This window comes from Lichenostomus cassidix, chromosome 4 (genome assembly GCF_008360975.1).
Source record: "Lichenostomus cassidix isolate B80296 chromosome 4, HeHo_3.0, whole genome shotgun sequence".
Taxonomy (NCBI): Eukaryota; Metazoa; Chordata; class Aves; order Passeriformes; family Meliphagidae; genus Lichenostomus; species Lichenostomus cassidix.
In genome coordinates, this window is record NC_139484.1 from 22,392,179 (window position 1) to 22,417,153 (window position 24,975).

At 38.8% G+C, this 24,975-nt stretch overlaps 1 protein-coding gene across 10 annotated transcripts in view; it reads right to left on the reverse strand.

Moving 5' to 3' along the window:
- Positions 1 to 24,975, reverse strand: part of WDFY3 (WD repeat and FYVE domain containing 3) — a 152,190-nt gene that overhangs the window by 23,892 nt on the left and 103,323 nt on the right. For 5 of the 10 annotated variants that reach the window (XM_085058239.1, XM_085058240.1, XM_085058245.1 and 2 more), the window contains 21 exons: positions 24,059 to 24,170; positions 23,455 to 23,645; positions 21,812 to 21,964; positions 20,165 to 20,238; positions 19,910 to 20,071; positions 18,473 to 18,567; positions 17,167 to 17,287; positions 16,171 to 16,388; positions 13,295 to 13,530; positions 11,913 to 12,047; positions 10,640 to 10,819; positions 9,126 to 9,170; positions 8,432 to 8,665; positions 6,802 to 6,901; positions 5,994 to 6,154; positions 5,202 to 5,431; positions 4,217 to 4,326; positions 3,183 to 3,365; positions 2,149 to 2,306; positions 1,227 to 1,304; positions 262 to 489 (listed from right to left, as the gene is read on the reverse strand). In XM_085058239.1, the coding sequence (XP_084914365.1) occupies positions 262 to 489; positions 1,227 to 1,304; positions 2,149 to 2,306; positions 3,183 to 3,365; positions 4,217 to 4,326; positions 5,202 to 5,431; positions 5,994 to 6,154; positions 6,802 to 6,901; positions 8,432 to 8,665; positions 9,126 to 9,170; positions 10,640 to 10,819; positions 11,913 to 12,047; positions 13,295 to 13,530; positions 16,171 to 16,388; positions 17,167 to 17,287; positions 18,473 to 18,567; positions 19,910 to 20,071; positions 20,165 to 20,238; positions 21,812 to 21,964; positions 23,455 to 23,645; positions 24,059 to 24,170 (3,204 nt within the window). The remainder of the gene's footprint in view (positions 1 to 261; positions 490 to 1,226; positions 1,305 to 2,148; positions 2,307 to 3,182; positions 3,366 to 4,216; positions 4,327 to 5,201; positions 5,432 to 5,993; positions 6,155 to 6,801; positions 6,902 to 8,431; positions 8,666 to 9,125; positions 9,171 to 10,639; positions 10,820 to 11,912; positions 12,048 to 13,294; positions 13,531 to 16,170; positions 16,389 to 17,166; positions 17,288 to 18,472; positions 18,568 to 19,909; positions 20,072 to 20,164; positions 20,239 to 21,811; positions 21,965 to 23,454; positions 23,646 to 24,058; positions 24,171 to 24,975) is intronic. The other 5 variants (XM_085058246.1, XM_085058242.1, XM_085058247.1 and 2 more) reach the window with 2 other exon arrangements.

The window sequence follows — 24,975 nt, forward strand, 5'->3', positions numbered from 1 at the left end:
ACCTCACCTTATGTTGCAATTGCTACTCTTCAAGTTTGCTCGGTTTTGAGGCAAGCAATTCAGTCCCTTCCCTAAACATCCTTTGAGGAACAACTGCCAACCATTATACTTTGCCAACCATTTAGGACACACTGATAGAATAACAGGTCATACCAGCAGAGTAAGATGCATTTCTTAACAAAAAACTATTTAAAAAAAAAAAAAAAAAGGATTTTGCAGCAGGGCATATAAATCACCCATCACAAACTCCTGAATACTTACCAGTAAGTTTGTTTCCTGCTCAGCCTCAGGCATGTAGGGATACTGAGTATAAAACATGTCATTCCGCACCATCTTTTTCCTCATTCTGCAGGGACCCTCGGTCATCTCCAGCATCCACTTGTCCAGGTGGGAGCCGATGGGAGGACCCCAGAGACCTCTCTCTCGCAGTAACTCGTACTCAATCTGAGACCACTCCTCCGTCACGTATTTTAACGCGTTCTGCTGGCGCTGAGCACAAAGACATTTGTCAATGCACTGAATTTGAAAAAGGATTTTAAGAATGAAACCGAAAATTGCTTTGGAGGCCTTCCTGTCCATATTTTCACAGGAGAGAGATGTTTAATGAAGCAAAGTTTGGTGGTTGTTTTTTTTTTAACTAGGTGCTTTGAATGACCTCTTTCTCTCACAAGATATTTCTTATGATTTATAGCACATAGCTCAGCAACCAGTTTGAACCAAATGTCTTCGTGGCAAACACCACAATGTGAAAAGATTTCATTCTGGAAGGCACAGACCAGCCACTTTCTATCACTGCATGATACTATAAAATTTCCTTTGTGTTACTATAAAAGTAGCATTTGGACACAATGCTTCTCCACATTTCCTCTGAGTTTTTCTACAATGCTTTAGAAAGACAGTGTATTTCCAATCTCTCTCTTTTTGTTCCCTGCTTTGTCTTTTTTTCATACTTCTAAGGAACTTAAGCTTCTTGAAAAAAATTCAGATTTAACATGTAATATTGCTACAAGAATTTTCATCTACAACCAGATCAAAACGAGTCTCCTCATTTGTTTATTTGATTGCATCTAAAAACCCCTTAAAAATACTAACTGTATGTAAACATTCAGGCATTTCACCTATGAGAACCCAGTACTTCACCAGCCTCATATAGAGAAATGGCATTGGTATAACCTAACAGGCTAAAGTGTCAGGGTCAGGTAATTAATCCTGCAAGCCATCCATACCTCCTGGTATTCTTTATACTGCATATCCACCAGGTCCCGAACCACTGCAATGTGAGTAAACATCCACTGGGAAATTTCCTAAGAAAAAAACAAGACAACAGACAGAACAGCATTTTATAAGCAAGAGTTTGTTTGAAGGTAAAGCCTATGAACACCACCTTGTTAAGCTTGATCACAAAAATCAGTTTCTTAAAATAAACATTCAGAACATTCCCAAACAGGCCAAGGTTGGGACTGACAAATAGTACTCTTTCCTTTTTCCTTTTAAGAAACCTTTTGTGGATGCTGCCTAGTTTGCTGGAAATCAAGACACCCATCCCTCCTCACTTTGTCCCACAGAAACTCTGTTTTCACTTACTGCTTCCTCTATTGATACAAGCAGGAACAGTTCCTGTCAGCTCAGTTTGTGATTTTCTTCCCTTTCATTTTCAGAGTATGCCTGCCCAGCAGGAAAAGGACTGAGTGCACTGAGAATTCATTATTTTATCAAAGCCATGGACTAGTTTTCAGTTCAGAAAGAGAACCAGCAACATATTTTTCCACAAAACTTTTGAATCCCACTCTCCATCTTGAGGGCAGGATGGAAAAAGCACAAATGTATCTCACAGCTTCCATTTCAGTGCAGAATTGCAAACTGAACATAAGACCAGACTACCACAGTCATGAACCAGAGGGAGCTGAGCAGTCTCACCAACAATGAAGGGTTAACTCTTGGCTTAATGTTACAGATATGCAGATGGAGCTACTAAATTAGGACACAGAAGCAAGATGCCCAGTCTGGATAGTCAAAAAAAGGAAAAAAAACCAAGCACCAGGTAATACTTCACACTCTGCAGGATTCCCCACCTTGGGATATTTACCACAAACCCTGAATATACATTGCTGGATTTTAGACTGCATGTTATTCCTTGACAGAAATTACCTGTGTAGAGAGGTTGTGTTTACTCAGCCCACTCTCCTTGCGGTTTCTCCTGGAACCAGTCAGTTTAGAGAGGCCAAATCCACTGCTGACTCGTGAAAGTTTGGACTGTGTGGTTGGAACCAAAGCCTCCCCTCTACTGATGCATTTTTTCTCATGAGCTGAAAAACAAAGTGTTGGGAGCACTTTTTAGTGTTTTTCCCCCCTCCCCCCATTATACGTGTTTTTTTAAATAGAATGACATTTCCTGTTGCTTCAAAAAGGTGTAACTCTGCTCAAACCATTTCTGCAAACATACTGACCATCAGAGAGATACTGGAAACTTAAGCAAACATGAGCCAGGAACACAGCACATCTAGAAGTAGAGAGACTGCAAAAACAAGTATTCCAGGTTTCCAAAAATGTTTTCTGTACGTCCAGGTTAACCTCAATTACTTGAGAACTGTGAAATCAACAAATGAGTCACATCTATGGAATCTTATTTTCTGTTGTCTAAACTCTGGGTAATTCAGTCAAGCATCAATTGATCTTTATTATCACATGGATGCAGAGCTAACTCAAGCTTAACTTGTTGTTCATCAGGATTCCCAGATCTTTTTCCTGCAAAACTGCTTCCTATACTGAACAAACTTCCCAGCCAAGAAGCAGTCACAGCATCACTGCTGCAAGAGAAGGATTGCTCAGCCACCCACCTCCAATCTCATCACCAGACATGCTCAAGAGGCTCCCCCTCCCTCCCTGGCACATCCAATCCTGGAATTGGTAACAGAGGTCACCCCCATCCAACGGTTCATGGGGAGGAGCTCCATGCCTCCACCACAATAATCCTCAATATGCCATTTGCTGACTCACAAACACAGGGCCCTGTGCACTGGAGTGTAAGAATATCCTATATATGGTCCAGTTTCTGAAGGATTCTATGTTACACAGTGAATTTAGAGTATCTACAGCTACAAAAGGAAGTTAAGCCTATGCTAAAACATGCAGTCAGAGGAAATCTACCTTTCAGGACAGACAAATCCTCAGTCAGCACTTACCCAAATGATTTTGCCAACACTTTAAACTCGCCTCCTCAATGAAAGGTCTGGCAACAGTTATATCCACTTGGCCACGATCGTTGACAGGCAGTGTCACTTTGAAAACTTCTTCTAAAACCTGTTTTTTACTGTGGATCAGCTCTGTCCACACTCTGTTTATGGCTTTCAAAAGAAGCTGGCGACCTGCATAAGTACAAAATCACAAACAGCAAGCTCTCTACAGTGCTCATGGAACTGGTATTTTTGCAGTAGTAAAATGACTAATTTCTGCAATTACACTGTAGTTTCTGCCCCCTTGCATGATGTATGAAATGCCTTTGGCCAGAGTGTCTTTTTTTGCCATTAATATGCTATCAGAAAGCATCTAACAATTAATTTTGGCAATTTTTTCTCTGTGAATTTGAAATGCTAGCTCTGATTAGCTGTGACTACTCTGCCACATCCATCTATTAACAAAATCAGATTGAAAAAACCTTATAGGAGTCTCTGTCTATAAATACATATATAATTCTATACATACATTATGCTGTAGCATTTTTACATAAAATGTGTGAAAGTACCTGCATAAATATACAACACGTACATAAGAAAAAAACAACACTGAATGCTTTCTTCCACAGCTAGTTTATAAATTTATTTTGAGTGAAAGATTGTAAGGATGCCACTAAATAATACTTTTCTAGTTTATACCAATTATTTCTCACCTTAAAACAACCTATCTCTATTGCATTTAAAACACATAGAACAGTATTTGCAATTCTGTAGCATAGCCAGAAAACAATGAAATGCTCTAACTATTTTAACAAAACAGTAACTTACCCTTGATGTGTCTACCTTGGTATTTCCAAGTGTTTTTTCATCTATTTTTTCTATTTTTCTACACACACAGAGAGTCCCCACTCCCCTCCAGAGGGTAACTGGGTAACACACATGCATCACAGCCCCCTGCCCCAAGCCACTGGGGTAAAAGATTAGTGATGACAATAAAGAGGTAGCATTATGAGACATCTGTGGCTTTGTCATTCTCAGATTACCTTCACTGACATCTTGATTGTAGACTCCATCTGGTTCTATATCAGAGGGGATCATAATGTGCCAAGTTGTCATCCTGGCTTCTGCTTCCAATCCAAACCCATCAACATTGCTACAAACACACAATGGATTAACAGCCATTAGAATAAAAAGACACAAAAACCCACATCAAGCTAAAACATTTGATTCCCTGTAACAGCATCACAAAGATTAATACACACTACTATAGCAAAGCATCTTCACTTCTGTCCATTTGAATTCTGACAATCTGTGGTCACAAGCTGAATGTGGTTTATGAAGGTTTATGAAGGTTTATGAAGAAATGATGTGCCATGGACACTGGTGTCACTAGAGGAAGACGATATTTGAAGAAAAACAAAACAGATGAGGCCAGAAATGGGAACACTGGGGTTTGATGATGTTTGCCAAGTGTCATTGGATGAAACACAAGCTGTGCATCTTCGTGGAAAGAACAAATGAAAATGCCAGGCTGGCATTCACAGCAATGCAGGAAAATGGGTGTCTACAGCACTTGTCATGGACACCTGATTTAATGCATGACTGGACTTACTCAATGCTATACAGAAGAAATACCAAGATACAGAACTTGTATGAAATGATTCAACAGACAATAAATCCAGTGACAGGAACCTCTGACTATTAATTACCTAGCACCTATTAATTACCTTCTACCTTTAAAACATTTCAAAGCACAGAAGAATAACAACAAAATAGTTGTATAAACACATATGTCAGTATTTCAAATACCTCTGTAAAAGGAGGTAAAAATGTTCTCTATATCCAGGATCTTAAAACCTAATTTTGTTTCAAAATGAATCTCTGGAGCTTGCTTGCAACTCACTGACTGGAAAGGTATGAACAGTTCTCCAAAATCTGCTGACTTACTTGTAAGGTGAGTGAAAGAACAAGTCATTTTAGTACTTCCCAGCCCTGGTTCTGGAATGAACTTCTGTCTGAGATATTTACCTTCCCACGTGCAGATTAATCAAGCAGTGAGCCAGACAGCTGATGAACTCTTGATCATGATTTCCAGGTCCCAAAATTAAGTTCCTGTTCACAGTAAGCACCCTTAGGGAATCAAGGAGAGCCACTTGCTGAGGAACAGTTTTGTGCGCTCTTGAGAACTGATACAGGATGGTTCTGTTCAGGCAGTGATAAATGGCATCCAGCGAGAGTCCCTGAGATCTTCTTTTTGACTGATGGGAAGTAAAAAAGCATGATCAGAAGTAGCAGAAAATCGTTTTGCTGGCAAACAATCGTCCCTTGAATTGAACAATGCTAATTTTTCAAAATTTGCATTTTATTTAAAGTGTCAATTCCAGGAATTTCAAGGACTGAAATGACATTAATGATGATACGCTGATAATTTTAACATCTATAAATATGCTGCTGATTTCTTACAGTAAGTTTTCTAACAATCTTCAACAAAAGTGTGTGAGGAAGCGTCCTAAAAAATGCCAAGGTAAAGTTAGGAAGCCTCCCAAAAATCAAGCAAGGCATGTTTCATTGTTTATTTGGGGGGATTTTGAAAAATTAATGTGATCTGACAGCCATTTTTACTAAATTGCCCATATTAAATCTCTCCATACTTGCAAGATGTGCTAAGAAAACTCAGTAAAGAGAGAGAAAGCCTGAGAAAGAAAAGCATATTTCTATGCTGACCCAAACATGCATCACTAGCAGGTTGTTCAGTGACATCACTCTTTGCATTTCAACATAAATGGTTTTGCAGGCAGGGCACTAGAACAGCTCTGTTACCTGTGCAATGAGCTGGATTATGAAGTCCACAAGAAGCTTGGATTCTTTGTTGAACATGCCCTGCCAAAGCTTATCTACCACACGCTGTGTAAAATAAAACACATTGTTCACCAGCACTTGGTAGCTTCCTCCACTCGTGATAGGCAGAGATGCGTCTTCACCTAGGTAACAAAAAACCCCAAATTTTTCTACATTTATCAAAAAAACTCCATCTGCTTAAATGCATTCACGTTAGTTTATGCTTTCTACACTTCCATAAAAGAGAAAGAGGTTAATGAAAGCTAAAACCTCGTGGCTTCCCTCCAATGGGACTTTCCCTTTGATAGTAAGCAAATTTGGTTCTGGATTTTTTTTTTTTTTAAAGACGATTCTCAATTTTCAAACATGATTCTGGATTAATTTTATTAATACACTGCACCCAGAGGAAGACAAATTACTGCTGTGGTGAGAAATGGGGAGCCTTACAAGCACTTTTGAACAGAAATGCATACAGCCCCCCATGATACCTAGGATGGGGCAGAGCAGACCAAGAGCTCCTGGGAAGTCCAGCAGCCACCATGAAATGTGACTGTGCCTCCTATGCCACACAGGTTTTTTGACTAACCTATTTTACAGCTCTGGCACAAGCAAGGTAGGGAGGGAAAATGCAAGCACAGCAACACCATTTAACACATCAAAGGAAAGGAAAGGACAGGGGAAAAAAAATTAAGACAATCAACTTGCAACAGAACACCAAAAAAGAAAAAGTCACAGAATCAAAACTTTGTGTCCAAATCAATAGATTGATAATTACACTTTGTTATATTACCCAATAAAACATCAGCTGCAAGTAGGTGGTCCATCACTCCATCTAAAACATATGTCTGAAACTCTTTCTGCTGTGTTCGTGTTGATCTTTCTGGGGAAGCCTGAAAAAGGAAATCAAGATTATTTTAAGATAATATTAAGATAATAAGATCTCTGAACTAAAAGGAGGGAATTCTATGTGATTTCCTCTTTTCTCAGCTTTTGTGAGCTACTTTTTTTTCCTCTTAACATTCTCTCTCACGGAAAAAGTTTTGGCTTTATCAAAAATTTAAGCATGCATGTCAAGTATACATTGCCTGCATGCAGTCTTGCAGAGTAGGCATTATTCCCATTTAAATCCAGCAAATTTATCTTCTGCCACAATAGGAACTGGAAAAGAACACATTCTGAAAAGGTGCACAAACCTCTTTAACCTCTTAAACATATGGTTAAACTGTGAACTGAGGAGATCACAGTTTACAGTCACCCCCTTCAGTCAAAAAGGAGTAAATGGGTCAGATCAAATGTGTAAATTGGTCATCACTTCTATATGGAGCTCTGCATATTACTACATCAGCCTTGATAAAATCATATAATAGATGGATGTGCTAAACTAAAGTAGAAAACTACTTTATCACCTTGTGCTGCTCAGTGAACATAATCATCCCTAACTGAATGATCCACTTGAACAGTCCTGGAAAGCCATCTAACATTAAGTTTAGCAGTCTGTACCCACCCAACTGTTTATGCTAAGGGACCAGGAACACTGACAAGGGATAACAAGTTAAAAGAGCTGTAAAGCAACTGCAGTCACTTGAACATGGTCCCAAAGATGCTTCCCAGTGTCTGTGGATAACTGACAGCTGACATTTCAGTTTTTTGCTTTGTGACAACAAAGAGGTGCCCAACTGCCCCAGGAAATTTGCTAGGAAATATACCAGCATAATCCAAAATTCCTGCAGCTTTCAAAAAAAAAAAAATCAGGGAGACTCAGCAACACATAAGACGAGGTAACTAACAGGCACGTCATGGAGAATGAGAATTGATGTGAAGTGAACATTTCAAAATGCACTGTCTGAAGGTGTAGGCAGTTAAACAGTAACTGAACTCCTCACCTCCTTTCCTCACCACTAACAGGACAATGCTTTCTTCAAGTGTCACGAACTTTACAAGCTAAGTTACAGGCAAGATAATACAGTTATTTTCTGAGATTTTAGTTTTTTGGTCCTATATGTCTTTTTACTTAACTGGCACCATCTTTAGCACAATTTCTTTCTATCTAATATGAACAGAGCAGAAATCTTAATATTTCTGCAGGGGTTTTATATTTTCAACCAAGTCAATACAGATCTCATGGCCAGAAAGGTGTTTAATAACTGAATCATACTCCACAAAAATAAAACTTGAGAAAAGTTACAACTTCTCATGCTGGTTTTCCAAGCCACTAAAGAAAGGTGAACAAACTACTGTTTATGAAACACTAGTGCTTCTTTTTTTCCCACTCTTATTTCATGACAGTTCTACTGAATCTCAGGTCATCACTAGCCTTATTTTCTAAGGTAAATAGGAGAAAACGTTTTAGGGAATAAGCTGTGACAACTAAGCTCGAATAACAAAGCCAAAATAAAACACAAAACCCAAAGAAACTCTACCTCTAGCAGAAGATCTACCAGTGGAGTCTGTTTGCTGGCTGGTGTGAGACATAAGTTATCAATGATCATCACACGCATGAAGTCAAACACAAACTTCTTTGCAGGGTGGTTGGTCAGGTACGTCTTGGTGCCCACATTGCAGTATTCTGATTGGCTCCTGTTCATGCCAGAATCAGCTGCAAAGGCTTTAAACTCTTCAGCTGGGGACCCAACTTCATCATCAAGATCAGTGACCTGTAAAAACCAGCATGTTAAAACTGTAGAGATTAATGCAAATTAATGGCAGTTTTTTCACTTCTCTATTCTTTGCTTGTTTTTCTAAGGGTATTCCACTTCACATTTTGCTTCTTAAGAAGCATTTTTAAAAGATTATGATGTTCAGGATCAGTTCCCCGATATGGAAACATCCAGTTTTGGATTCCCAAGGCAAACAATGATCAGCGAAGACTAGCATGAGATACATTTCACCTTCACTGACCAACAGAAGTATTTGGGCAATTTCTAGATACTTCGCAAAAATAAATGTTTTCATTGCAAAAAAAAAAAAAAGAACAAAAAATTTGAAAAAGTTATTAACTAAAGCAGTTAAAATAAAAATCAAGACAGAAGCCAACTGAAAAAGGCCATCAAGCTTACATAACATAAAATAAAAAAGGAACTGAGCCTTTTTTTTTTTTTTCTTTTAATACAATACCTTCATCAGAGTGCAGTTATGGGTAAGCCGGTTTCCCAAAAATCTCTAAAAGAAGAAGAAGAAAAAAAAAAAGGGTCTCCACAGCTTTCCCATTTCTGATGAACAGAAACCTTTGAAAGGCTAGCTCTTAAAGAGGACTGTAATGAAAGCACAAACAGTAATGAAAGCTGTCAAATCAGAAGACTGACTCTTTTTATATAACTCCCTTCTTCAAATGGAAGAGGAGACAATATTATTTTCCTCAACAGGCTTATTGCACTGTCAGCTAACATGAGAAGTAACCAAATGTTTTGAACATTTGGTCTGCTTTAGCAGGAGAATGTTCTCAAGAAATTAAGAGAAGCCCAAATATGTATTCTTTCTATTTCTAACAGCAATCTCAGGAAAGCTGAGAGACCAGTTAGGAATCTTCTCTCAAGGCTGCATTTAGATTATAATGTTTTGTGCAGAAACAAGGCTGTTATTCAGCTATTTCACCAGGCAATGATTAGTGCTACATTTTGGGCAGACAGAAACAGCGAAGAAGTAAACCAATTTGGAGCCAAGAGCACCCTCAAACAGAGTTTGAGTTGTCAGGCAGCTACACACAATTGCAAGGGATCTAGTAGTTAAAGCCTGCTCAGAGACACAAGGCTCTCCTAAAAAAACTGTACAGGTGAATGCCAAATCTGCATTACAAGTTTGTAAGTAGTACTTTTTTTTTTTTTTTTGAGAGAGCAAGCTCCTAGAATCTACTTTAAGTGCAAGTTTAACATCAAACCAAAAAACCCTGTCTTTGTGAGAGACTCAGGAGCAGGCATTTTTAAAAATTGATCTCCCAGTTTCATTGACAACAAAACAATAGAACACCACCAATAAGTACTTCCTGAAGTGTTTTACCATACTCTCTATAGTTCTAGCATTAGGCAACCTCTAGCCTAGCTATCCGTCCATGTTCTCAATAAGATTACTTTTAGATGTTGGCTATTTTCTTTCCATTGATATTCTAGAAATGGTATAATTTATAACTGACACTAAGCTCAAATAAAACTTCATGCAGCAGTGCAAGCAAAGTTGAATTCACACCCTCTCCTGGCTTGAACTCAGTAGTTCTAGGAAATTAAGAAACACTGTTTTGTGGTTAAACCACAGAAGCAGAAATGGGAAGTGGGAGAAAAAAGAAGTCTTAGGTTTTATCACATCCTCCAGAGCAGAAGGCTGACTCAGTCTCGTCTGCTTTTGTAAATCTGAGCTAACATTTTTCATATGATTGAAAATAATGGTCCACTAGAAAACAAGCAAACTGTATGTTCCCCCTAAAATGTTGTTTCAGATATCACTGCACAATAACTGCCCTGCAGTTGAACACACTCTTCTCTCAGTTCCACAACCCAAGTACAAAATGTCCAGCCCAGCCCTGATATCCTCTTGTGCAAGGCGAGTAGAGCTTTATCTTGGTATGACTGGTAATTGATAAATCTTCAAAAGTAACACTGAGGTGAAAAATAAAACAGGCAAGTAGCTGGATTTCCTACCATCTCAGAGTAAGGTCGGATGTTGAAAGGAAACACTGTTGCTGCCAGCGCACACAGGAACTCTGGACTCATCCACAAGGAAATGAGGTCTGGCACATTGTGATACAAATACCGAAAGAACTGCATCAAGGTGACTGGATATTCTCGAAGCCAAGAGCCTTCTTCCTCTGACTGCCAGGGCTGGGTTGGAAAACAAACAGATTAGCACAGACAGCACCAGTTGAAGAATACTTATTTCAGAAAAGAAGAGCACATTTTCAAGCACATCTCAAATGGGAGACTAACCACATTTTACAGCACATCACTGACAGTAAGCTAAAATGTGTGCCCTAACACTTAATGACTCAAAAATATTGGCAAAACACGACCAGACCGAAACCAACCCAAAATGTGATGGCACATCTGAACACACACCTGGTGACAGCACACAAGACACAGCACGTCTCTAAGCATGTCTCAAGTGTATCCAAACAGGTGAGGACCAAACACCACAATGGGTCACCAGCAGAGAGACAGAACATGTAACAGGAGAACTGGGTACTACAGCAGGTACACATGTCCAGAAGATGCTTCTGGACATATTACCTTGGCAGAAACATGCAAGCAGTAGAGCATAATCACATACACATGATGACCGAACAGGTGACAACCAAACAGACGCTGCTTTTCAAGCACTTCAGGAGGTAATTTGCAGCAGAAACACATTCTGGCTTCAAGGAAATAGAGTTTTCACCCTGAGAAACCAACTTTGTCTACCCTTGACATTAGATTCAAAGATGAGAAGATGACACATTTCTCTGGCAGTAAATTCATTTCCTCCAGCATGGGGCTATTCATAGTCAGGGGACTTCTCTGCATAGGGATGGTACATGCACGAAATCTGCAACTCACATAGCTCTGAGCAGATGGGATACAGAGCCTCAAACATTCCCCCATGATGTTAACTGGGAAAGAAATTTAATTATCTCTGCCAAGGACATTGTATCCTTCTGCTTTCTTGTTTTCTTTTAACTGCAGCTAAACAAAAAGTCCAGCCTTTTTGTGAAAAAGCAGTGTTAATTGTGTGGCTACTGATATTTCTACACATCATGGAGAAAAGTAACATAGAAAAACCCAGGAAAATGAGTTTTCACCCAAGCATTATGAGCCTAACTCACAACTAATTTTGTCATGACACTAACAAAACCTCAACTTTTCTAATTTGGCTTTTGACCTTACGGAAAACTTGAACAACTCAGTATACTCAAATAAAAGCAAAATTTTTTATGCTTACAGAATTCAGCATGCTCCTCAGCATTCCCAGCAACAAGAAGGCAGCTTCTGTGCAAACACTGTGTATTGAGGAGGTAACAGTGCCACAGGAGGCAGGAACTCCAAATATGAATGTCCAAATGGAATCTAAATCAAACTGTAAGAGGTGAACGAGAAGAAAGAAGACATTAAATAATCCCCTTCTCCTATGTAAGTGTATACTGCTTTTTATTAGATACAATACACTCATTTGGCAGTATATAAAAGATAAACTGTTTCACATCCTCCAAACTTTATCACCATAAGCTTCATATGAAGATCACACATCACCGAAGAAATTTTCTTTCAACCATGAGCTGATGAAACTGTAACTCTCACCTTTTTGAAGTGTGTAAGTGTTTGGAAACAAAAGACCGGTCAGCACATGTGCTGCACAATTACCTTAAGTTTATTTCATTCACATCTAGCAGTAAAACCCACACCGTATCCCACGGATAAAAAATATATATGAACAACACAAACAAATAAAATCGTATTTTTCCAGGCTAAAAAATTAAATCAATCATAAAATAAAAAGGGACCAAGTGTCCACCTCTAACACTAAGAGTGGTACTCAGTAGTCGAATTCAGTTTAACAGTGTCATACTTCAATATTGTAGGCAGATGAGTCAGTTTCATGCCTCTACCTCATGGTAGCAAAGTGCTGAACATGCTATCAAGTATTCCTCTTGAGAAAGAAGGCAGGCAGAACACCTTCTGGTTTGAAACTTTTACTTTTCAGTTCTCACTGATAAATAAATGTCAGCACGGCACCCATTCCAAACAGGGACCTTGTCTATCTTGAGTGTGGATTTGCTTCTTAAAGCACTGCCCTGGGGCTTCCTAGGACTGTTGTAGGTCACATAATATCTATTCACTTACTTCAAAAAAGCCCAAAATAACCTGTTCAGAAAAAGATCAACATTTTTCAGCAGCAATGGAGTTGCCTCCCTACAAAACCACAGAGACTTTCTAAAATAAAAGCTATCTTGTTTTGCCTGTAACCTGTCAACTCTCTTTAACACTGCAACTCCCCACTCCTTAAAACAAACAAAAAAATACAAAAAACCCCACCTCACAACCAAAGAAAGCAAGCAAAGGATTATGTTCCCTTCAGTGCCCACAGCATGGCAGTCTGAACTAGGGATCTGCTTCTCATTTGACCCCAAAATGGACCAGTGACACCAGTGACAACTAAGCCATAACAGGCTGGCTTCCAAACCCAAACCACCCCAACAGCTCAGCACTAAACACCACATCATGACTGTGAGTCAGCTGCAGAGAAGAAGGAGAGGCCTGGTTAAATCCATTATTTTCTTTCATGACAGACAGAATTACATTCACATCTTACTGGATAATCCCTACCTTGGCACCCTGATTACACTGGCTGCTGATGACAGGTGCACTGACCTGCAGGTTTTCAGGCAGTTCAGTGACTGGCTGCTGCAGGAAAAGGGCCATGAGGAGGAAATAGAGTGCAGGCACATTGGTGTGCTTTGGGAGAAGGGACTGCAGGACAGGAAAGCCTGGGAAGTGACAAGCATCCCGGTTAATCTCCCGGACCGTCGATCTGCCACCAGCACTCCGGCCGACATTGAACCCTACCATGGAAAACAACACACAAAGCCAACAGTGTTAATAGGGAATTACCTGTGAGGATCAGTCTTGCTCACCTAGTGAGATTAGAAGGGTACCTGCTCAGAAGCTAATGCTGTAAAAAATGAATGTATGAATACAGACTATCACACATATATGACACCATTCTGCTTCAGATGTCTAATTTTCTTAAACAATAAAAAAATAAAAAAAAAGCAAATGACTGCTTTCTAGTATCACATAGATGACGCTGCTCCATACAGACTGCCTAATATTACTGCTTACACACACATATCCATTTTCTGGCTGTGACCACAGTTTATGATTTTTTAAACACCCAGACTTCTGAAAATAGATATTTTGCTGGCTGAGAGTGAAATATCTCCTTAATGTCAGTTACTGATTTATATTCTGAAGCAGCAACTCCATGGTCCATTTAAGTCTATGGGCAGGTAATTTGCATCCAGAGAAATCTCAGGGGCATCTTACTTTAGGTATTTTGTTAATGATTCATAGCATTCAATAGTCTTATTTTATTTAATTTAACTGCTGCCAGAACCACCTTTTTGACTCTGCATCTATCCGGGTATTTCAATTTCCTACTTAAAGAAAAAAAATACACCAGGATGGCAGAAGTACCTATTCTCAAGCAAGGAAAGATGCAGGAAGAAGTTCACCCCACATCAGCACTATAAGCCATTTGTCTGACACTGCCAGAGGTCATGTGGTTTTTCTGAGGCTCAAATACAGATACACTTTTTACTAGAAATTGACTTTTTAAACAGAAAACATCTATCAGGAATCAGACTAATGAAATCTGTGCTTCACAGTTGCGGAAATTCCATCAGTAACCTTCAACAAAAATGGCTTGTATTTGGTTTCATGAGAAATCTTGCAGCCAGTATGTTATGATTTACTAAAAAACACAGGGTACAAAAATTAGATAATCTGTCACTATCAGTTTATGAGACTCAAGCTTAAAAATATCTGTTTCAACACAGTCTAGCTTGGATTCAATTAAAGTGATACTATAATAAGAAAAATAGGAAAACTCACCAAGTGCTTTTCAAATGTGATTGTAAATCAAAATCTTAGATCTTGTGACTGAAGAAAATGGTTATGCTATCAGACATGTAAAGTACATACTAAATAAACAGTAGTCTATTCCTGAAAATGCCAGTGGTTTTTAAGATACAACCATGCAAGGGAAATGTATGTGCAAAAATTGTTTCTTCAATAAAATACAGAATCTTAATCAAAATTAGCCAAAAAACAGATTCTTTTTATTTTAACAACAAATGCTTGCATGTGTTTTACAGCTTCTGAAAAACTGCTTTCCTTAATCCTCCTAATTCATTAGTAATGCAAAGAACCATCCTACAGTCCTAGTTGAATATTCTGAGGGATATATTATGGGGAACAAGAAATAATAGAGAGTTCTATTGATGCAAAAAATAGCAAGATCCCACATCTATCAAAGATACAAAGCAGAAAGAGATATCTTTTACACTTTTGTATTTTCATTTCAGGAAGAGCCCTTTTCCTGAAGTAAGATCACTTCAACAACACTTCAATTACTTCCTTGTAGTAAACCAATACAGAAAAGCTTTTAGTGCAGAAACAGATCACATACTGCTGCAACACAGAGAGGTGGCTCCTTGTACAGTTATTTTAGGAACAACCATGAAGTTGAAAGTACTATTGATACCACTGCTCTGATCTAAAGGCTACTCAGGCTCCTGAAAGATCCTCATTTAATGTCATCAAGTCTGTACCAGGGCCTGAACAGACATTCATCTGAAAAGCACTATTTTATTTTGACTGGAAAAAAAACCAGGTCCACGGGAAATTGCCACTACACCTGTCCATAAAAAATTTACAAACGTTATTTGAAACATTTGGAGATACATTTCAGACAGCTCAGAGATGCTCCAAATGGGTCCTGTAGCACTAAAGCCTTTTACACTTAATTCTAGGTCACAAGGGGTAACTGAGAGGTGTGATAACCTGGATAACTGAAGCTTTATGAACCTGAAAGAAAAGCCTTTAATGGAAAGTGTGCTTGTGTACTAAAGAATGCAGGAGAGGGAGAGGAAAAGAAACACTGCAATGATATTGTGAACACAAAAATTTCCAAGACAGCAAAAATCCAAACCGGTAAATCTGATGGACACAGAACTCACTAGTCAAAGCAGCTCAGATATAACACTGCACAATGCTCTAACTATTAAAAGTAAACAAACAAGTAAATTCTACTGAATCTTTATTAGCTTTGTGCATAAGGTGCTGCTCTATGCTACCTTTGCTCTAACTCAGCTGTGCCTACCCAAGAGACACACTCAACTTTACCGTGATGGTTACTGAAAATAACAATTAGCTACATAAGCTTCGTACAGATGATGAGCTCAAACTGAACTAAAATGAGATCTGTGTCACGTCAGCTGAAAGCAGCTTTGTAAAACCACTCCCTTTTACATAGGAAATCTTAACTCCTGGTTGTGAGAAAAATGAAGTGCAGAAGCATCTAATGGCAGCACAGACAAGAGTAACAGAAAGGCATCCACAGAATAACCATCCACACAGCTCAACACACCAGCACAGGTGCTCCCAGTAATCCCTGAGTCCCAAGGGGCTGAGATGCCTACCTAGAACAGTACCAATCTTATTGGTCAGGACAGAATCTGTCTGATCCAGCCAGCCTCCACCACTGAGACCCTCCTTAAACTTGATCAGGATGGACTGATTACTCAACAGGACCACAAGAATTCGCATGGCTGCCGTGACGGTGGTGGAATGCAGATGTTCTTCCATGAACATCATAATCCAATCAAAACCCAGTGTCTTAACCAGTTCTTCACAAGCCCTAAATAAAGAGAGGGGAAAGAAAAAGTCACATTTTACAGCATTTAGTTTCCTACTAGAGAGTAAAAATCGATGCCCTCCACTGCAGGGCAACCTTTAACAGCAAATTCTTAGCTATGTTTGTTACAAACAAGAAATATCACTTATCAACTCCTGATAAATGAAACAGGGGATTTGCATTTATTTAGATGAAAGGAAAGACTAAATACAGCTCCTGGGACTAATTCCATTGCATGAGATTTCTCCAATTGCTGCTTTTTATAACAAATATGGAATTCTGAACTGAAATATTTTTGTTGAACAAGAGGTTTTCACAAGTCTTCTTAATAAAATGGTACTAAAAATGAAGGCAGGTTGTTTCTTTCATTGTTTTTATTGAGGGAAAATTTGCTTGGGAATATTTGAATTTTTTTTTCTGCAATTTTAAGGGGCATTCTAGAGTCAATGATCTTAACCACAATTACTACTGATGCCTTTGGATCTCAACTAAATGAGAAGCTGACTATCCCACTTCTCTAAAACCAAAAGTTTTCTTGTTGACATATTTTATTTTTTCTATAGCCGTGCATGAAGTTAAGAGAAAACAACAAAATCAATCATGTATTCTATTTCAACTGGCATACCTGAGAGTAATTCAGTGACATCTGTACAAATCATTCACCAATTCCTATAAAATGATGCAATTCAACTAGTGAATTGAATGGAGGCTGTATAATTCTCCCCCTTGAAACAAAAAAAATTATATCCTTTCTCTGCCTCAAGGGTTTTTTTGTACTTACTGCAAATTAACAGTTGTCTTTTCTTTAGATGTATACAGAAGTTTCAGAAGGATATCTAAAAGCCTGTTCCGTAGTAGAATAAGATTAGCTGAAACAAGTCCCCCAAAATCATCCTCTGTTCCTAAATATGGACAAAAAAACAAACAAAGAAAAAGAGGCAAAATTAGGATTTTGGAATTTGGGCATTTTAAAATTTAAATGTATCATAAATTCCATACATAAGCAAATACAACCTGATCCCACTCAGGCTGCAAGGAAGCCTTGCTAAAGTGCAAGCAGCCTGTTATAAAGTGCTGAGAAATATTTGGTGCCCCCTCATGATGAATCCCACTGGACCATGGTATGGTTTAGGTTGGGAGGGACCTTAAACATCATTGAGTTCCAGCTCCCCTGCCATGGGCAGGGACACCTTCCCCAAGACTTTCTCTGGTTGCTCAGAGCCTCATCCAACGTGGCCTTGAACACTTCCAGGGATGGGGCAGCCACAGCTTCTCTGGGCAACCTGTGCCAGTGTCTCACTAACCTCACAGCAAAGAAGTTCTTTCACATATACAATTTTAAACAACTCTCTTTCAGTTTGAAGCCATTTCCCTTTATCCTATCACTGCATGCTCTCATGAAAAGTCCCTCTCCAGAATGTGCAGACTGCCCAAACCTCGTTCTTTGTGAAACCAGACCAAAATAACTACATGTAAAACAGAAACACTTCTCTCTCACTTGTCCTTCTGCACCAGGATATTCCCAAGATATGTAGAAAAACAGGTTCTTTGGATACTCCTAGTTATTTGGCTGACATCCACTGTGAGACCAAAACATTTCTGTTCAGGAAAACTGATTGAAAATACAATTGAACAAGGTAAATAAGCTTAGAAATGGTCTCAAAACAATTCAATGGAAGAATTATTGAAGGGCAGTAACATTTCTTTCTTTGCCTAAGAAAAAGCTACCAGGCTGTTTTAGTTAATTCTTTCACTCCCTCCACATCTGGAGGGCAGATGCACCTAGTAACCAGTTTTGTGTCTTTGTTTTCCTCTTCCCACAAAGAAGCAGAGATGCACAGCTGATTGGAAGGAGCAATTGGAGGAAAGAACACAACCATGCAGCATTAAATGAGCTAAACAAAAGAAAATGTGTTTTACTTTGCACTCAATACTGAAAACCAAAGCATCACTACTAACTGGCAGATGGGTTATAACAAAACTGCAACATTGTTAATGACATTATTTCAACATTTTGTGTATTCAAGGACAGAGAAGACCACACAGTATTTTTATTCTACTGCTTCTCAAGCACTGTCAACACTTACCACTGTCTAGTTTTTCTTCATTGTTTATTTCCATGACCACAAACTTCTCACAGACTGCAAACGTAGGTAAAGTGGAAGAGATGAACTGTCCAAACCTTGATGTGTACAGAAAAAACATCACTCATTGATATGACAGATGCACTCTCATCTATCAATAATTCACCTTAAATATAAAACCATGACACCAGTGACAGGGAGGTATCCAAAAATGTCAGTTTTCTCATGTCTGAAGATTGATGGAATCCTTGCAGACAATTCTGCAGGTAAGGGTCCCTGAAAGTGCTAGGATTCAGGAGGAGGAACTGGGAAATACCACTGAGTCCTAGTAAAAGGAACACCTCATGTTAAGGAGAACAAAACATTATTCTCAACTCCTTACAGCTGAACAATTATTACATCAAAACATTGGTTACTCAACTCTGGAATAACATTTCTGCCTATAGCTTGAGGTTATGTAACACAGGGTCGTGGCTCTCCATGACAAGGCGTTGATGTACCACTCCAAGAAAGGAGATGCAATATATTTCTCTTTTCTCTCCAGCTAACCTGAAATGATCCCTAGCTCATGTAACTTTTCCCAAGTTATGCAACATTTTTCTTTTTTTTTTTCCAGGAAGAAGAACAAGGAACACTCAGATTCTACAATCTATTCTTGATTTATGCCACATAAGCATAAAATCAATAGTTTTATTTTTTGAATAGTTTTTTTGTCCAGTATAATTGAAACAAAGACAGGTAAGATGCTCAAGTTGAAGCTTCTGATACCTTTAATTGTGCTTAAAAGTAAGAAGCTGAAAACACGACCACTCGTATGAAAAGAGCTCCCCAGCCCTGCAATACTTTATCCATTTCCATTAAAATGAAATTAGAGATGAAAAAAAATCAAGTTATCAAGGAGTGAAACTATTTTTAAAGCATTTCAAATACTCCTGTACCTATGAATTGCAATAACTAGTGTAATTTTCATCAGTCAGAATTAGTAGTACTATATCTGACAGTCTTAAATATCTCTTTCTACAGAGATGATTAAGAAAAAGTCTGGGACTAAACCTTGCATTCAGGATAGTAATCAAAACTGCATTTTAACCAGAAGCCTCTTTTTAGCCCATCTCAAATAATATTCAATGGTATTCAGGAGGAGTGCTCAGTGCTTTCCATGAACAAAGAGGCTGCAATTCAACACCTTCCCTTTTCACCTGCAGAACATTAAGGTAGTTTGATCATTCAACCACACTTGGTCAGATACAAATTGAAAATAACATGCAAGTCAAGGCTTTAACATATTGCCTAAGCCTAGTTCAATATAGTTCATAGAAGAAAAAAAATCAGTACATGAGCATTCCATGTTACACACTCCATAACAGTATGACCATGAAGTACTTTTGACCAAGGCAATAAAAAGCCAAGAAAGACAAAATTATCACAGGTGTGGGCTACCTGAGTAAGTCATAGCTGCTGGGGAAGCCCTGAAGCAGAAAGCTCAGCACATTGCTAATGGCAGCAATAGTGGGCTGGGACAGGGACATGTCTCGAAGGGTCAAGAGCAGCCTTGGGATGAGCTGGAATTCCCTCATTAACTTTGCATTCTTTGCTGCTTCACTGGAAGAAGAAAAGAAAGGAGATTGCCATGTAAAATTTGAGTATCCTCTAAATATCAGTAAATCCCATTACTAGGCTTGCATCAATTCATACCTTGACTCAGTGAGGAGTTCAATGAAGTGCTCAAATAATGACAGATGAAGCTCATAGGGTGCATGAAGCCAGACCTGAAATAAAAAAAAAAAACCAGTATGTTTTGTACACAAATCTACTTGTAGACTAAAACCAAGCGTTAATAAATCAAAGGTTATGAAGAGATTAAAACCATTCAAATACATGACTGTTTCCCTGGCCATGAAGAACCACATATGGGTTCCAAACATCTTCTCTCTAAGGGTACCATGCTGAAAACTTATAAAGGGATCTACACAAAAGGTTACACACTTTTTGTCTTTTTACAAACTTTAAACAGACAGTGCAGTGCCTCCAAAGGATCTACAACGCTGTGTTAAACTTATTTAAGTGAAGGTTTATGTCTTTGTAAGACAAATGTACTACCTTCTGCCAAGATTTAACTCAAGGTCTTCCCTGATTTTGTTTTATTTATTTACCCAGCATTGCCTGCACTTCACTTATTTACATTCTCAACAAAAAAACCCAAAATATCAACTGTTCAATCAATGGAAGTAATAGAAGACATAAAAGCCAGAAAGCTCACAGTTATAGCCACAGATCTTAAAACTGATTTGCTATTGAACAAAGCACAATTAATACTTGTGCTCTGGTGTATAAAACTGACTTAAATGAAAAGCATTCCAGGTTTTCCTTTTCTCATAATCTTACAATCTAAAATGATGAGAACAAATATTTTTATTTCCCTGTTCTGCATGAGTAACAACATCTAATTTATCCAATTCAAGTGAAATGTTTGGGTCACTGATTTCTGAATAAAGTAAATAATTAAAAACCCCTCAAAAAACTGAAGAAACAACTAAGTCAAAAAGTCAGACTTTTGGAAAGTCTTCTCTTAAATGAGGTTTCCAGGAGTGCTTTGAAATACTCAAATAGACATCTAGAAAAAGGAAATGCTTAAGTCTGTAAAGTCAATTGTGCAAGATTGACTTGCAATATTAAGTCAGCATCTTATAGCTGGCTTAGCAGTGGTAGTAGTGTTTTTACTTTAGTGTTTGTGAGTCAGAATTTTTTTACTCAGTCTGTGTCAAGCACAGATAATGCCAAAGGAGCAAACCCTAAAGGACAAGTTCTACCAATCTTTTATCAGCCTCTACTGCATTAGCATTTCCCTCTGAAATTTGGTACTTTCCTTAGTTTGACACAACACTTTAAGTATTTCATAGGTCATGCAAACAGAATTTTAACTCCCTTACTATTAACCTTGCAAGAGATGTGTGATTAAGTTATTCCCATGTGCTATATTGCAAGTTTACCTCCTACTTTGATTTTGAGTGCATTTTTCATGCCTTGATATATCCAGTGCAGTAGAACACACCGGCAAAAAAAAATATGAACAGAAAACTACAAAATGTTTTCTTCTAAAACAACAAAAAGCAGAAACACCTGTGGCACCCATTGATTGTTTGTGCAGTGATTCAAGCAATTTCAGCACAAAAAGTAACCAATAATCTTGTTGCACAGCTGCTTTACTGTATTATATAAGAAACAGTAAGTTCCCAGGATAACAACCTAGTTTGCTGTTGTTCAATGTTTAAAGTATGCTACCAGCATCTGACTTAATCACAATCCAGCACCATCATCACTTTTCTGTGCAGCTTTACATACCTCAAAATCACAGAGCAGGTCCTGGAAGGCAGCAGAATTTGGAATAATGGATGTCTCATGCCCACTGTCAACAGTTCCCACCAAGGAAAAGGTCAGGTGGAGTATGTGGCTGTTCAGAAGGGACCTTTTCTTCTTTAACAGCATTGCCAGCAGCTTGAACAAACAGAGAAGGAATTAGTACCTGTGAGCATACAGCAATGTTGTCTAAGCACACAGGATAACAGATGGAATGCCTGTGTCCCCTATCAGAAAGCCCTAAAGTATGTCTGCTAGTTGATACTCTTGATGAAAGAGTTTGAAAGCGGCATTACAGTTCATCACAAAAGCAGCATATCTAGGACACTCTCCAGTTCATAAAACATCTGTTTACACCTCACACAGTATCTAGACCCTGAGGATTAGGCACACACACACAGCCCCTCTCAGTTCTCTGGCAGTCAGTCACAGCTGAAGACAGCACATCCTCAAACAGTTGTGTTTGTGGACAGCAAACATGGACATGGCAGATTTAAATGGAGAAGGCCTAGAGCACTGCATGCCCAAATGAGAGGTATTCTGGCACTGAAAAGAAGTAACATAAATCTGAATAAGCCTTTGTTTTTTCTTGCTACCCTTTGTTCCCCTAGGCATGACTGCAGATGTTACCCTTTCAGTCCCCATTTCTGCTCTAACTTAGAATAATCTGGGTTGAAAAAGAACCATTTGCCAGATGTACTGTTACAGTTTCTTGTCTTCTGATGCAAACTTGTTAAATTCTCAACCTACTGGCCTGTTCAGCTTTACCATCCTCATTGAAACACTAAAGAAACACAGACTTCTGGGAATCTCTCTCAAACCACACTATTTGCTGATGTCAATACAAGTGGAATGCAATGTCATATGTGATGATCCACTGACTACTTATGTTACAAGGAGAACACTGTCTAGACTTGTTTGGTCAAAGTAAGCCAAGGTCTGCAACAGGCTCCTTAGAATGATATGGTTTGATGTAACTATACCAGGCATTTGCATTACCAGGTTTTTAAATTTACTGCCCAAACCACAGAACTTTCCATTTCAGTAAAGCAGCCTCCATGAGAAACAAAAAATGCACTGCTCATGTGAAGGCCTTTTCAAATCAGTCAGCCAATCCTTCTACATAACTGACTGCCTTTTCCCCATCCCAATGGAGAATTAATGCCTTCAGCTTGAAAGGAAGCAGCACCACTAACTATAAAATCTGTGCAGTCTCCTTAAAAGGATGATTCTATGAGTTCACTTGTTTGGGTTTTTTTCATGCGTTCCTACCCTTCTCTCTTGCTGGCACATCACAGAGACAGAAGCTCCCAGGCTTGCAGGGGTGGGTTCAAAATCCCAGAAAAAGAATCATTTAAGTGCCACAGTTGTGCTCTTTGGTGACGCTAATGAAGGCTCAGTTTCACCAATGCAGCTAAATGTGCACAATGGCTTAGCAAAAAACTTTTCACCCTCTCCTTTAAAAATGTCCTACATAATTCATCTATGCTAATTAACCAAGAGCTCAAGAAACTTTAAAAGAGAAGCTCGGATTGCAACACAACAAGAGATTTCCATGGGAACTGTGATGACAAACAGTGAAATTCAATTCAATCAGCCTGGTCTGTTGTAAGGCATTTCTTACATACCTGATAACCTTTGATTCTTTCCATCTCTTTGCTGGCCAGTGGATTGCTCTTTACCACGCAGACCAAGGCCTTCACAGCTGCATACAACCCTTCCACATCTGATGCCATGGCTACAAGTCCCAAAATAGCAGCAGCCCCACCAATGTACTGCAGTGTAGTGGCAACGGGTTTGGGGACAAATGTTCTTACTCCTGAGCACAGACAGAGAAAATGAATTAAAATATAATCAAATCTAATTTTCGTGAGAAATAATTGTGACAATGTGAAAGCAATTTGCATTTTAGCATTTAATTATGAAAAGAATGTCACTAGAAGAACTATGATGCTTCAGAAGAAGAAATGAAGGAAATATAGAAAAAGAATTTATAGCCTAAGGTAATTAAGTATATTTTCATAATGATAAATTATAAACAGAAACAAGCATCCCACATAAGTAAAAAAAGAAAAAATGCAATCGTATATCCATAAAATATAAACATATTCAATAAGTACAACCATGTGCCCTTAACATTCATCAACTACATGATTTATCTTCTAGACATAAGTTCTTATTGACAAGTAATTAATAATTTTAACCATAATAATTCTGAAGTACTCAACTCACCCAAATACCCTATCAAAGCTGCACCGATGGAGCGTGCTGGTCCATTCAAATGCCCTGCTGAGTTATGTAGCAGCTTCACAGGTGTGGCATTTTCATGAGAAGAAATTGCCAGCTGAAGAAAACAAGAAAAAAAAGCAGGAGCTGAGGGAAGAGGGCTTTTTTATGCAAGCCTTAAATTCATAACTTATTAATTTCCCCACTGTGATAACAAGCAACATACAGCAAAACAGAATTAGAGTCATCATCAAGGTAAGTCTCTAAAGTTAAGAGAAAACTCCGGACTCCGAAGTTTAAGGAGGATGAGTAACTTTAAAAACAATCTCACCAGACTAGAGAAGGAGTCTGGGTTGAAAAGGACATTTAAGATTCACAGAATCATTGACTGGCTTGGTTTGGAAGGGAGCTTAAAGAGTGTCTCGTTCCAACCTCACTGGCATGGGCAGGGATGCCTTCCACTAAACCTGGTTGCTCAAAGCCCCATCCAACCTGGTCTTGAACACCTGCTGGGGTTGGAGAAACCACAACTCCTCTGGACAACCTGTGCCAGTGTCACACCACCCTCCTACTATCTAATCTAAACCTACTCTCTTTCAGTTTGAAGCCATTCCCCCTTGTCCTGACACTACCTTCTCTTGTAAAACGTCCCTCTCCATCTTTCTTGCAGGCCCCTTCAGGTACTGGAAGGCTGCAATTAGGTCACCCCAAACCCTCCCTTTCTCCAGGCTGAACAAACCTCTCACCCACCAGCAGCACCAAGTCCTTCTTGGCAGGGCTGCTCTCCATCTGTTCATCCCCAGCCTGTGTTGATTCCAGGGATTGCACCTACCCGGGTGTAGCACCTTGCACTTGGTCTTATTAAACCTCTTGAGATCCCAACTGGCCCACTTCTCTGGGCCCACCTAGCCCTGGAGCTTGTC